Source organism: Anastrepha obliqua, chromosome 1 (assembly GCF_027943255.1).
Source record: "Anastrepha obliqua isolate idAnaObli1 chromosome 1, idAnaObli1_1.0, whole genome shotgun sequence".
Lineage (NCBI taxonomy): Eukaryota > Metazoa > Arthropoda > Insecta > Diptera > Tephritidae > Anastrepha > Anastrepha obliqua.
The window spans coordinates 156,007,085-156,022,958 of record NC_072892.1 but is presented as its reverse complement, the minus strand read 5'-3'; the positions used below and the strand labels follow the sequence as shown (position 1 = coordinate 156,022,958).

The window sequence follows — 15,874 nt, the reverse complement described above, 5'->3', positions numbered from 1 at the left end:
GCAGTTTAGCTTCCGGACTTCTTCCGCACATTTGTCCATAATTTCACTAAATCTTCAGTAAACGTATTGCTCATACGAGTATGTACTCGTACGTACAAAAAAAAAACAACAACAAAAAACACACGATTACCTTTTCATTCAAACTCAAATAGTTAAGCGGAGTAATTTTACATTCCCGTAGTGTGTCGCTAACCACCATAAAAACCACGATAAACAACAAAAAGGCATTAGCCTTACACTTACCATTTCTTTTCTTAAAATGGCTAATTGCGTATCCAGTGTGCTTCCTGTCACGCTCGCCACCGCACCGCCAGCGCCAGCGGCATTCGATGTGACGGCTGATTTCGCGGGCGTTGCTGCCGTTGTTGCCATCTTCGATGCCGCTGTTGTTGTTGTTGTTGTCGTCGATGATGTTGCGGTTGTTTCGGTTGAATATGGTGTTGCTGTTGTTGTTGTTGTGGCATTCGATGTCTTTGACTTGCCGGTTGCGTTGCTCAATTCCATTTCATTGCTTTCTAACAATTTCGCTACGTCAAAACCACTTTTGCCAATATTATTATTATTGTTGTTGTTGGCAGTGATGTTGCTATTATTGCTGTTATTATTATTAGTATCTCCTTTTTGGTATTCTACCATATCATCTATATTATTGTTGGTTTGGTGTTCCATATTGGCATCAGCATCATCGCTGATCAAACCAGAATCGGAGCCAAGCATTTTGTTAATACCACTGAGACTTTTTGGCAAAGGTGGCAGATCGGTGATTGACAAAATTCTGGAAATATGCAGAAAATAAGAGGGGAAAGTTTTAAAGTTGTAGCAAATAAATAATTCTTTGATATCATGGGGATTATTAAGTTTGTGTTAAATAATTATAGATCTGAAATTTGTGTGAAGAAGAAAACAATTTTCTAAGCTACTGGGAGTCCATGAGCCTCTTGTCCACAATCTACATCATAAACTGCTTTTGTACTAGACGATAGCACCAGGTTATTTAAAAATCAGTGCATTGAATATCCGTTTAAGAACCATAGGTTCACTGAAAAAAAAGTAGTTCAATAAAAAAAAAATATTTTCAATAAAAAAAAATATTTTCAATAAAAAAAATATTTTCAATAAAAAAAAATATTTTCAATAAAAAAAAATAATTTTTGAACAATAAAATAATTGTTTTGAAAGCAAAAAAAAAAATATATTATATAATAAAATTCATAAAAATAAAAAAAATATATATCAAAATTTTCAATATTGAATAAATTTGAAATTTTTTTTATATATTTCAAGCTTTCTTCACAAATTTCTCAAAAATGTTGATCCATAAATATTTTTCTTAACCCTAATCTCCTAAAGTCAGCCTTTCAGTCTCACTTTGAAATTTAAGTATTAATTATTCACGCACCAAATAATATTTTGATTTGAAATTTTGGGCTTCCCTTCAACTGATTATAATTGTTATGACGTATTTATAATTTTTTGGATTGTGTACGTACTTTTACCATTTGCAATCCTACAAAATTGTAACGTAAATCTTAAAGTGAGCCTACGGGACTCACTCTTCGCATAGTGGGCCTATCATTTTTAAATAACATGAAAATTTAAATTCGTAAAATGAAGAAAGTTAGAGAAGGCACTGCATTTTTGAACTGTTGCAAAATTTGAATCCATTGAATGGAAAAAGTAGCAGTAGGCACTGTATTTTTGAACAGATGAATAAATGTACAAATTCAAATTCTTTATAGTTTTGCTGATTATGTTCACGTGTAAACTGGTAGTCTATTATTTCTCATTTGTATAAATACGTTATTATATAACTGTGGCAAAATTTTATTTTACGATGGCTAAAAAACAGTTGAATGATTTGGAGTTGGAGGATATTTTGGAACATTGCCAAGCGGAAGATGAGTCTGATGGTGAAGTCAGTGGCAACAATGAAGATAATTATAATGATTGAGAAGTGGACTAGATGACTGAAGCATCTGAAGAAGAAGATGAGATTTCGGATGAAAACGAAAACGGAAGACAATGAAGCCAACTTCTACGTTGGTAAAGATTCTACTATTTGAAACAAGTCTCCACCACCTTCATCTAAAATAAGAACAACGAATATCTTCAAAGGAAAGGTTGATGCAGTTGTTTTACCTCATACAGGTGCGCTTTATCACATGTACTTGATTGCTTCAAACTCTTCATAAACGATGAAGATTGTGATGAAATTTTTAAGGTATGCGAATGAAGAAGGATCTGCAGTGTACTCAAAATTAGGAAAATTGTGGCACGTGGTAGACAAAAATGAACTCCTTGCTCTTATAGGCCGAACAAGTCTCCAAAGATTAACTCAACAATCTTCGGGTTTCAAAAACATATAACGATTGCTTCTCATGTTCCCAAAACACGAAAAGCAGTTATTTTCATGTCAACTATGCATCATGATGATAACGTCTTTGAAGAAAAATGAAAACAAATTTCAGAGATCAATAAATTTTATAATAAAACCAAAGGGGGCGTAGACACATCTGACCAACTAATTCACGAATATATGATTAAGCGCAAGTGCAATAGATGGCCTCTTGCTTTTTTTATGAATTTAATTGATGCTGCAGGTATTGCTTCCTACATTATTTGGATAAAACTCATCCTGAGTGGCACGACAAAAAGAAAAGCAAAAAACATTGGTTTTTGCGGGAATTAGGAGAAAGCCTTGTGGAGTCACAAATACGGAAAAGACAGTCTGCCAAATATATGCGAACAGAAACACAAGCAGCCATAAAAACAGTATTGCCACCATCTGTTGATTCGCAACCCTGTACTTCTGCCACCCTGAAACGAAAGCGCTGTCATCTTTGACTACGAAAATATCTAAAATGCAGAAACAAATTTGTAACAAATGCAAAAAAAATATCTGTAACCAGTATTCTACAACTACGAAAATTTGTGAAAATTGTAATGAATAATTTGTCCTTAATTACTTTATAAACAAATTTTGTTTAATGCTATGTACAGGGTGGCTGATGAAAGCCGCTACCAAAAAAAAATTGAATAACTTTTTTTCTTTTTAAGTTATCTGTTCCATTTTTGTTTTAATTTGCGATCCCCCGAGCAGATGGACCATAATGAGACTGGTGAATAATTTTGCTGAGCAAGGAACAGTCGCAAGAAGGCCTTATCATCGAAACCCACCAGTTCGGACGGAGGAAACGATCGCTGCTGTAGCTGCAGCTATACAAAGCAATCCAAGGGTTTCAACAAGAAGTTTATCTGCTCAACTTGGTGTCAGCCGACAGTCTTTGCAAACAATAATGCACAAAGATTTAGACTTATTTCCCTACAAAATTCAAATGGTTAACAAACTGAATGCAGCAGACTTGCCGATTCGCTTGGAATTTTGCCAGAAGATCCTGCAAATGGTGGAAGAAGACCAAAACATGTTAAACTGCCTTTTCATGTCTGATGAGGCCCATTTCGATTTAAACGGCAATGTGAACAAACAAAATTGTCGAATATGGAGTACTTCTAACCCACAGATACTCCACGAGACGGAATTGCATCCTCTTCGCGTGACAGTGTGGTGTGCGGTTTCTTCACGCTGTATTGTCGGGCCTTATTTTTTTGAAGAAAATGGTCACACCGTTACGGTTACTGGAGACCGTTATTTGAAAATGCTGAAAGAATTTTTCTATCCAGAACTACGCCGAAAGAGAATTCCTTTCAACTCTGTGTGGTTTCAACAAGATGGGGCAACGTCTCACATAGCCCAGACTGTTATGCCAGAGTTGCGACGAAAATTTCCCAATAAACTGATTTCAAGAAACTCCGAATTTCGTTGGCTCCCCAGGTCGCCTGAACTTACTGCAACTGACTTTTTCTTGTCGGGTTTATGTAAACAAGAAGTTTATAAAACAAAGCCAACAAATTTGGATGAACTAAAACAATCCATTCGGGCAACAATTGCGGCTATTCCTGTCGCAACTCTCAAAGCAGCAATGAACAACTTTTTACTAAGATGTCGCACTTGTGTCAACGAGCATGGGGGGCATTTAAATTCAATAATTTTTAAAACTAGTTAAGCTACATTTAATAAAATTTAATGACCTTCAACTTGAAAAAAAAAATAAATGAATTCCATACACTAAAAAAAAGTTATTTGAGTTTCTTAATGTAGCAAAATTCATCAGCCACCCTGTATTTAAAAATTTAAAAAAAAAGTTAAATAAATATGATTGGAAACGTTTTGGAATTCGTTACTTCATTTGTTAATATAAAATAAATTACCAAAATTATGTTTTTCAGCACTTTCTCTACATGAGCTTCGGTATCCCACTTTAGGATCTGTGTAACTTTTTAAAATTAGGAGATTAGGGTTAAACAAAAATAAAAAAATTATACATATTTGAAAAATAAATTCATAAAAATTTTTAAAAATGTATAAACAAAACTTAAAAAAAAAGATTTGCCAAAATATTCGACGTTGAATAAATTTCAAACTCAAGTCTACAAACTTTTCAAAATACTGTAAGAACATTTTTTGTCATTAGCGAAACAAGAACAAGAAATAATTCAAGGGGGATTACTTTCATGAAAGACCAAAAGTTAAAAAATGTTGTTAATAAAACAGTTTTTTAAAGCAAAAATAAAAATATTATAATAAAAAATAAATTCTCAAATTCATACAACAAAATTTTCAACATTGAATAAATTTCAAAATTATAAATTTCTCTTTCAACTATTTTTCCAGTTTTTTTCTTATTACAGTGAAATAATACAAATAAAAAAACTTTCGGAAAAATTTAAGATCATGCCCCAAATATTTGAATCATTTAATGGGATCGCTGTAACATAAAAAGTTTCATATAAAAAAATATTTCGCAACAAAAACTTTTGCTTAAATGTAAATGGCAACCCCTTCTTTTACTTCTAAATAAACACGCATATAACTGCTTCATGTTTAAGACCTTTATGAGTTTATACTCCGTACTAAGTGCACCTGGCGGCTTTCACAAATCCCAAAGTAACAGCACAAACAACACAATCAGCAGCGTCGTAATCGCACCGCACCCACATGTCTTCATAAGTATGTATGTGTGTATGTATGTATGTAAATATTTGCCAGCTTATCGCATGCGTAAACGTTCCTTAACGCTGTAGCGCCCTATTATTCTGTTGTCTCTCGAAGCGTTCATTAGCCAGCGCTATCGTTAAAATGCTAATTCAACTTTCATTATATTGTCGCTTCTTCAAATAAATGCTTTTAGCGCTTACGAAATATTTTTTGTTTACCCGCTTTTCTTTTCTGCTGGTATTATTTGCTGTAAAAGCGGTGAAGGAATAAATTAATTCTGTATCAAATAATACTGACATTTAAATAATTATAAAAGGTGTACGCACACATACATACATATGCCACTTTTACAAAGGAAATGCGCACAAAAACACCCACTTACACTGACAAAAAAAAAGCATAACTTTTTCATCTCTCTTCAGACGCAAGTTATGTAAGTATGGGAAAATAAATTAAATCAAAAGCTGTGCTTTGTTTGAAGAAAATTAATAATGAGAAAATTAGAAATTGGCGCAGCTGATGAGAACACTATTTTTGGAAATTTTGTGGGCAAATTTAAGATGCAAACGCAATAAAAAGTGGCAATCTTTCTTTGCTGCCCAATTTGAACAGTAGGAATTTGCCGAAAACAACTGATTTCGCTGACATGGAGTCATTGCATAGGCGATCTCTGAAGCTCTTACTTTCTAAATTTAACTAACACATGCAATTAAGTGGTGCGAACTATCCGCTTGTCGGACCTAAACAGTTCACTATCAAAATTAGAACGGTAATAGTCTCAGTTGTTAAAATTATGTAGAACGAAGCACCCCTCGTAATACGCCGTATAATGAGTTTCTTTTAAGCAACACTGGAGTTTCCAAATGTCTTTTGTCTGTCAGAAATGCTTACTAAGTTCGAGTTGCCGCATTTTAAGCAGAGCTGAATTAGTCTACTATTCGCTTCGTCTCCGTCCCAGCATTTGAGATGCGACAAACGTAGTCCATTGGCTTGTCATGACTCGCGATTCACTGATGCGACTCCACGAATGGGAAACAATCAACGGTGATTAGTGATTTAGATCGCACCTAGGCCTGATCACTCAGCGCGTGAGTTCCCCGATCCATTAGGCGAAGTTTACTGCTTGCTAACAAATTTGCCAGTTCTGCTACGCAAAAATTTATTTCAGAGTAGTAGGGATGTCAATCCTCGAGCCCCGATATTTCGGGATCCCGGGTGTTTTGAATTCGTAAAATTCCGGGCCTATCCGATTCAAGTCCTGGGATCGTTGCTTACCCCCAGCGCGTTGGGGGAAAGAATACATCGGCGGTAAGGCATGCCTGTCGTAAGAGGCGACTAAAATCCGGCAGGAGAGGAAGGGACTCGGTTCGAAAGGCCTCATATACCCCGAATACTTCCAGCGGCAGGGCTATAAAGCTCATTAGGATCGAGACCAGTAAGATTCTGATTAGGGTATACTGGAAAATATTCTTAGATTAGGAAGTCTATGGGCTAGTGAAAGTAATATTCTGTCACCTCAGTAGAGGAGGGTGAAACCTCACCGAAATGGCTAATAGGCTAATGCTACAATCGCCTCCGTCCCGTTAAAACTCTGGCAAGGCCTCGGGTACGTTCCTTACACGTCACCATTGAGTTGGTGGTGCAGGCTCAGTTGAGCAATCCTGACTAGTTCCTGCCCTGACTCGAACTCTATTGCACATGAAGCGTAGAGTCAACCCTCGCATGGCCTCTCTGCTCACATAGATAACCATGAGGACACTTAGGAAAACTGCACTTTCTTGTAAGGATAGTGGCCTGAAGTCGGGACTCAAAAGAATTTATTATGAATACCCAAAATAGAAAACAAACCACCGAGCAAAGAACAGATGAAGGAATCAGAGATGGTCGAAATGACAACGTCAATCCGAGAGCAGCCTTCAGAAAAAGTAGCTTACTGCTAAGATCCCCGCCGGCAAATAACGCACCAATCCTTAGTGCAGCTGGAAGCGGACCAGCCTGCACTGCGTTTAAAAATGTCAAAGCTGATAGCCCCGCTAACGGCAACGAGCACAGTAACATCAGCATCCAGATGAAGGATGCCTACCAATACTGCTACAATCAACGCAGTATACGTCAACCAGCACTCTTGCAGCGGCAGAACGGCTCAAGCGAATGGGAAGACAGGAACGATCCCCACAAAAGAGAGCGCGTCAATCGACGCTATTGGAATATCTCCTCGGCTCGAGCTAATAAAAAACATGAGGAGGATGTAGGAAGATACGATCTCTCAATGTGAGCTGATGATAAGGTCTATGCAGCAGGCGTTCAGACGTCAAAAAAACACTAGCAACGAAGTCAAAGCTGGACTATCCAAAATGGCTGAGCTGCTGGATGTAATGCTGAACTACAGACGTTCGTGGAAGACAACAGAAAACGGAAAGGCGCTCCCGAAAAAACACTGCCATCTAGCAAATAACAGATACTCCCACCTCTGCGAAGACGAACCCGGAGCGAGTGGCAACCAGCCCTGCTGCCCCTGAAAGCTTTAAGAAAGCCATGGTAAATGGACTCACAGGGGGAAAAAAACGGGCCCCCTGAGAAAACGGATGAAGGCTCGCAGACAGTTACTAAGAGGGGCAACCAAAATAAGCCGAAGGATAAGCTAGCCAAACCAAGCAAAAGGAGCAAGCCGCGAACACAACAGGCAAAGTCAGCAGCTGTTGTGATAAAACCCGCAAAATACCATAGCTATGCAGATGTGCTGAAGGACTTGTGCGCGAAGATTAGGACTGGTGAGTCAGTCAATGTAAGATCCGTCAGGAAAACGAGGACTGGGGACCCGCTGTAAGGAGAGCCACCTCCGAGGCCCGTCAAAAGCCATCTAACGAGATTCAGACATACATTAAACAACCACTGGACGCGACGAAATGCAGACAGAAATTGAACGATACTCATCACTTTTACAAACTTTTGCTACCCGAATGTCATCATCGGACAGCAATCACCAGCTTTTGCAAATGAAGAGCTTTTGCTGCCTTGTGAGGCACTTGCGTTACCCTGGCTTAACTACGTTCTGGATGCTGTAGTAGGTTGAACTCGTACTTATTCAGAACTAGCGTCAAAATTTGAAGGTACCTTGCAAGATACTAACTACACTTTCACATGCTCGCCTAAACCTACTCATCTTACACTCTTCTCTCTCTGGTCTCACATCGCCGAAATAGCTTGTTTCCTAGGCTAACCTTTAGATGATATCTGTAACGATGGCTGCTCTACGCTAAATGCTCTAAGTAGGGTTTAGTGAGCTACTACAGATATAGCAACAACAACAATGACAAATACAACGAAAGCAGCGCCAACAAAAACAACAACAATGACAAATACAACGATAGCAGCGCCAACAAAAACAACAAAAATGACCACAATAACGCAACAACAACAACTACAACAGATACGACAACATTGACAACATTGACAACAAGAACAACAAGAACAATTTCAACATCGATATCAACAACAGCTAATTTAAAAATTGCCCAAGCTCATTTTTTAAACTCTGTAAAAAATTATTTTCTCAGAATATTTTTCTTAACATTAAATTTCAACAAAATCAAAAACCTCTTAACTCTGAGACAGTCCCATAACTTCGGGATTACAAAATAAAATCTCAGGATCAGTAAAATCCCTCACGACGTGTCTTCATACCGTCCGATTTCTCTGTTATCACAAATATCCAAGTTGTTTGAAAAACTAATATTCCTCAGGTTGAAACCCATTATTGAATTAAAAGATCTAATACCATCTCACCAATTTGGTTTCCGAAGTAAACACTCCACGTTGGAACAAGTCCATAGAATAATACCAGAAATCGAAAAAGCATTAGAGGAAAAGAAGGTATGTTCAGCAGTTTTCCTCGACGTCGCACAGGCGTTCGATAAAGTATGGCATGAAGGCTTGATTTACAAATTAAAGACTTGCCTCCCATACCAATATTGTAGTCTGCTGGAGTCATATATTACTTCAAGATATTTAAGAATTAAACAGGGAAAGGAATATTCTGAACTGGTTGAAATAAAAGCCGGCGTACCACAAGGTAGCATCCTGGGCCCAATCCTGTATATTCTTTATACCCGAGATTTACCACTAATGGCAAATTGTTTAACTGCCACCTTCGCTGACGACACTGCAATTTTATGTGTTGAAAAGACAGAAGAAAAAGCTGCAAGGAACCTTCAAACTGCAATCGACTCTATGGTATCATGGACGAGAAAATGGGGAATCAAACTCAATAACAGTAAATCCATTCACGTGAATTTTACAAATAAAATTACAAAATACCAACCAATAATGATTTCTAATGAAAAAGTCCCATTCGCTAATATTGCAAAATACCTAGGTATTACCCTAGATGCGAAGTTGCGATGGAAAGAGCATATAAAAATAAAACGAAATGAGCTTAACATCAGGCTAAACAAAATGAACTGGCTAATTGGATGGAAATCGCATTTATCCATATATAACAAATTATTGCTCTATAAACAAACATTAAAACCATTATGGGCCTATGGTGCACAGCTTTGGGGTTGCGCCAGTGAAAAAAATATCAATGTAATACAACGCTTTCAAAACAAAGTGCTGAGAATCATCGTTAAAGCACCCTGGTACGTCAGAAATGCTGATATTCATCGGGACCTTAAAGTTAACACTGTAACTGAAGAAATTAAGAAAATAGCAGAAGCGCACCAAATTCGACTTCGACGAAGAAGCTAGGAGCATCCTTAGTAACCCGTGCCAAAATCCCGAAAAATAACATGCTTAAAGGTAGTAAAAATTCCTTTTTATTAAAAGTCATCTTCTTACCTCACCTAATTTTTGTATTTGCTTCTACTTTAAATGTACCACCACAATATTTTCTAATGACATTCCCACAAATGACACAAATGCGCGCAATCATAACAAACAAGTGGGTATTTTCATCATAAATACGCGTAGAAGTAGAGTCTACCTCTAACGCCAACAGGCGAAGAGCCATCAAAGCGCATCATTCTCAGCTAATTATCACTGATCATTGCGCAGTACAGCTTTTAAATAGAATTTCTTTGTGCGAATAGCAGATATTGGCAATGCGAAATAAATATTTAAACAGGTATGTTTACCAGTGCACATACATACACACACATACATATTTATATAAATGTATACTCGTTTACAGGTAAAAATATTCAGCCTTGTAAGCACAATCCGGTTTCATTTATTGGTCAAGACTAGTCGCGGTGCTTTGATTGATATACTCGTACTTGGTGTTGACTGGAATGATTGGCGTATTTTGTAAAAGACAGGCTGCATAACGACTACTTATTACCAATGCTACTACTACTGGTGACAATGTAACATATTGACAATTTTATGTTGTTACTTGTTTCGCTTTGCTTTTGTTGTAAATTGCTTAACATAATTTTTATAGCCGCTAAGCAACACCACGTCTGTCATATTTCAGCACAGAAATCATAATAAAAATATGGTTCGTTATGAAATGACATTCTCCTTAAGCCATTCTAATATGTATGTGTGTGAAAGAGTGAGCGTGACAAATGAGCTGCTAGAAACGGAATATCCATGTAAAAAGCAACTTACTTTAGATTCATATCTTTATTTTAAATACCTTCTATTTGCCTTTTAACAATTATTTAATTGAAGTAAAACCCTTAAATCTAAAAATGTGTGCAATTGCAGCCGTATTTTACAATATTTCGTCAGGAAACTTAGAACCTAAGCTTACCTTCCCATACCAATGCCTCTTTTTCTAGTTTTAAGGTCACAAATGCTTTTTGTTATAACTGAAAAAACTTACAAAGAAAGCCATTTAGATGGTTTATGTGGGGGAATGTATTTTACATATGTCGCAATATCTACAACTGTTAGGGTGGTCCACAAAAATTTAAAGTATGTAGTAAAAATCGTAAGTAAAAACTGAGCAATAAGTTCATTCAGATAGTACGAATTGTGGAATATTAATAAATTTATATATATTCATAGTAGTACCCATTAGGGTGGTTCGAAAAAAGTCGAAGAACAAACCATTGTAAGTAAAAATTAAGAAATAAGGTCGTTTGAATTAAATAATTATAATAATTGGATATCTATATGTTGAAGTATCCATTAGGGTGGTCCACAGAGATTAGAGGTACTTGAAAGTGAAAGCAAAATACCTATAAATAAGGCCATTTATGCCGGTTTAAGCATGTTGGAGACTATTATTTGGCATATATTGCAATATCTATATATTAGGGTGGTTCGAAAAAAGTCGAAGAAAGAAAACTGTAAGTAAAAATAAAAAAATAAGATCGTTTGGATTAAATAATGATAATAATTGAATATCTATATGTTGAAGTATCCATTAGGGTGGTCCACAGAGATTAGAGGTATTTCAAACTGTAAGCAAAACACCTACAAATAAGGCCATTTATGCCGCTTTAAGCATGTGGGAGATTAATATTTGGCATATATTGCAATATCAACATATATATTAGGGTGGTTCGAAAAAAAGAATAAAAAACTGTAAGTAAAAATAAAAAAATAAGGACGTTTGGATTAAATAAAAATAATAATTGGATATGTATATGTTGAAGCATCCATTAGGGTGGTCCACAGAGATTAGAGGTACTTGAAACTGCAAGGAAAACACCTACAAATAAGGCCATTTAGACCGCTTAAAACAATTGGGGGCTATTATTTTGCATATATTGCAATATCGATATCTATTAGGGTGGTCCCAAAAAGTCGAAGAAGAAAAAACTGTAAGTAAAAATTAAGAAATAAGGTCATTTGGATTAAATAATAATAATAATTGGATATCTATATGTTGAAGTATTCATTAGGGTGGGCCATAGAGATTAGAGGTACTTGAAACTGTAAGGCAAATATCTACAAATAAGGCCATTTACGCCGCTTTAAGCATGTGGGAGACTATTAATTTGCATATATTGCAATGTCTATATATTATGGTGGTTCTAAAAAAAGTCGATGAACAAAAAACTGTAAGTAAAAATTAAGAAATAAGGTCGTTTGAATTATAGAATGTTTATAATTTTATATGTATTACAGTATCCATTAAGGTAGTCCCAAAAAAAGTCTAAGTACTTAAAACTGTCACTAAAAACTAGCATTATTTTTTTCATTCACATAGCTCATTCTACAAAAATCGTCATATATCCGACTCGCCTATCAAACTTAAGTAACTATAATATGAATTATATTATAAATTATATAATAATGTTCTTAAGGATCTAGAATGACTTTCCCATTAATGCAGGGTACATATGTATGTATGTATACATATAAATAAAACAAGCGCATATAATAGGGTGGTCTACAATTTTTATTTTTTCTTTTAAATTTTCAATACGCATGAAAATATATGTTCTTCCAGTGCATCGATTTTTGGTGGACCACCCTAATATCTCTGCATATCATCATAATCAGACAGCTTTACAGCTCGGGGTGAGCTTTAGCTTCGTTCACGATTCCTTTCCACGCATCTCGATTCTCAAACAGTTTTCCCGTTTCTAACACGCAATGTCCTCAAGTCAATTAGCACCTGTTCAAACCTTGTTAATCTTGGACGTCCTCGTGATTTAGGCGCTACGAGGTTGTATAGCCCGATTGATTTCTCTTGGCGGTCATCTCTCATGCGTGTAATATGACCCAACTATGCATGACAGTCTTTAAGACTTGACGCATTTCACGATGTCCTTGTCATTACATAGCTACAGCTTTACTTCATTGTAGCGTATCCGGTAGATACCATCTTGCAGGCGTAGCAGCCCAAACACCCCTTGCAGCACTTTTCGCTCGAATACTCTTGGACACCATTCATCTTTGGATGTCATTGTGGAGCATTCACAGCCGTATGGAGGAACTGGCCGTTAGGAGTTTAGATTTTATTAGTTATACAAATATAAATAATAAATGCAATTGCAATGGGAAAAACCGCGTCCATTTTTCAAGTGGCGGTGTACGCCTTAGATCTGTGTGCCAGAGAATATCTACGGAGAGCCACACGCGGTGCCAATATAATCATTCCCTCTGAGAGTCAAGCAGCTCTAAAATAGCTGGATAGCTTCTCATTCCAATCAAGGTTGGTCTGGGAATGTTTTAAAATCATCAACACCCTAGCGTCAAGAAACTTTGACATTAGAGGCGCGAAGGGAATGAAATTGCGGACACTTTAGCGAAAACACTCCCTTCATAAGTCCTAAACCGGGGGTATATAACAACTTTAAAAGTGCCTTTGTGCGTGATTACTGGAGAGCCCAATCGGGCATGCGGCAATCGAAAAGACTCATAGATCCAGAACGAATAAAGGCAGAAGCAATCCTTGACCTAAGACGATGGTTCCATGTGTAGAAGTCCACGCAAGTAGGGAAAGTTACTGATCGCCATTCACTTGGGAGTAGCCAGAACGATTCTTCTGCATATGGTTCAAGCAGCTCACAACGTCCGGGATTAGCCCACGTATCCTCTGGGTAGCTTCCGAACACCCGTTCGGGAGTGAGCTAACATGAGAAGACGAAGCATTCCAGGATAGCTGGTTGTGCACTGGATTTGGGACCCACCACTCAAAAATCTCCCCCAATGAAAATAATTACAAAGCCTCGGATGAGAACTACCTTTACTGATGACGACCCCTGCAAACGAAATAAGGAATATGATTTGAGGGCATGCACCTATAAAATCCGGTCCCTTAATGGGGAAGGTGGCTCTGACCGGCTGGTGGATATCCTCGTGAGAGTAAAGGCTGACATCACTGGCATTCAAGAAATGCGATGGGCGGGGCAAGACAAGAAAAATATAGGACCTTGCGTTGTGGGAGAGAGACTTGCTGGTCAACACCAGCAGCGCCGTCAGAATTGGGAAGGACCTCTCCGAGCCGTTTGATACCAAACGAGGTTTCAGACAGGGTGACTCGCTGTCGTGTGACTTCTTTAACCTGACGTTGGAGGGCATCGTACGAGCCGCAGAACTTAATCGCTCAGGCACAATATTTTGTAAGAGCGTACAATTGTTGGCGTATGCCGATGATATCGATGTCATCGGCGTTAACAACCGCGCTGTTAGCTCTGCCTTCTCCAAACTGGATAAAGAGGCAAAGCGAATGGGTCTGGTGGTGAACGAGGACAAAACGAAGTACCTCCTGTCTTCAAACAAACAGTCGGCGCACTCGCGTATCGGCACCCACGTCACTGTTGACAGTTATAACAAGAATCTCTCTTGCCAACAAGTGCTACTTTGGACTAAGTAGGCAACTGAGCAGTAAAGTCCTCTCTCGACGAACAAAACTAACACTCTACAAGGCTCTCATCATGCCCGTCCTAACGTATGGCGCAGAAGCTTGGACGATGACAACATACGATGAAGCGACTCTTGGAGTGTTTGAGAGAAAGATTCTGCGGGAGATTTTTAGACTTTTGCGCGTTGGCGACGGCGAGTATCGTAGGCGATGGATCAATGAGCTGTATGAGCTTTACGACGACATAGACATAGCGCAGCGAATAAAGATTCAGCGGCTACGCTGGCTGGGTCATGTCGTCCGAATGGATAGAAACGCTCCGGCTTTGAAAGTATTCGATGCGGTACCAGCTGGTGGTAGCAGAGGAACAGGAAGGCCTCCTCTGCGCTGGCAAGATCAGGTGGAGAAGGACTTGGTTTCAGTTGGTGTGTCCAATTGGCGCCGGTTAGTACGAGAAAGAAACGCCTGGCGCGCTTTGTTAAACTCAGCCAAAATCGCGTAAGCGGTTATAGCGCCAATTAAGAAGAAGAATCCGTAACCTAAGCAGAAAGGGCATAAAACTTTACACTGAACTACTAACAGGACACTGTAGACTTAATTACATATGAAAAAGATAGATGGTTAGAAAACGATTCTTGCAGACTCTGCAAAGAGGCACAAGAAGTTTTAGGATTTATTAATAGCCTAAAACTGTTCGAGTCGGCTACGAGGCTGCATAATATATCTTTTTAAGTGTTTTATGTGCACAAATAGCCAATCAATAATATTTTCTGCCGCATTCTTGCTTTGTATTGTGTCGTGTGTGTTATTGTCGTTTTCTATGCTGACGCTCAGATACTTAAACAATTGTACTCCTTCGAAGCGGAAAGTGCCAATTACCATGTCTTCTGCCTGTCTTTTCTCCATCTTGCGCGAAGTCTTCAGATATCTGTTTTTTGCTGCATTTATTTTGAGTCCTACGGCTTCAGCACCTTTTTCGTTGTTGAGAAAAAGTTCCGACAGTTATTTTTTTAATTTCGCGCGATTATCACGATGTCATCGGCTATGCAATAGTTAGCCTTGAGCAGTTAAAAATATTGCCAAATTTTTCCTAATCCTATAATCTGCATTTACATATACACAATTTGAGTGTATGTGTGTGATTTTGAAATTAACGGTTTTAAGCTCCACCATATGAGCCATATGTAACCAAAACCGAAACAAGCATTGATGTCATTTGTATGACAAATTCTCGCGAGCTATTAATTTTCTTTAAAGTATCTACGATAAATGCAATCAATTGTCATTAGCTCAGAAATTCGCTGAAATTAAAAGTTAATTACCAAGAGAGAAAAAAAGAAATGGCAGCTATTAAATATTGGTTGATGGACCTTACAATTTGTCACTGTGACAAGAAAGATATTAAATATTGGTTGATGGACCTTACAATTTGTCACTGTGACAGGAAAGATATAAAATTAATTATTAAAATAAGAATAAAAAATTAAAAGAAGAATTAAATATTAAAGGAAGAATTAAATATTAGAAAAACAATTAAATATTAGAAGAAG

General features: G+C 37.5%; 1 protein-coding gene across 5 annotated transcripts in view; it reads right to left on the bottom strand.

The window, feature by feature from the left end:
* Nucleotides 1-15,874, bottom strand: part of LOC129239031 (serine-rich adhesin for platelets) — a 209,798-nt gene that overhangs the window by 93,439 nt on the left and 100,485 nt on the right. For all 5 annotated transcript variants that reach the window (XM_054874339.1, XM_054874494.1, XM_054874569.1 and 2 more), the window contains one exon: nucleotides 244-775. In XM_054874339.1, the coding sequence (XP_054730314.1) occupies nucleotides 244-775 (532 nt within the window). The remainder of the gene's footprint in view (nucleotides 1-243; nucleotides 776-15,874) is intronic.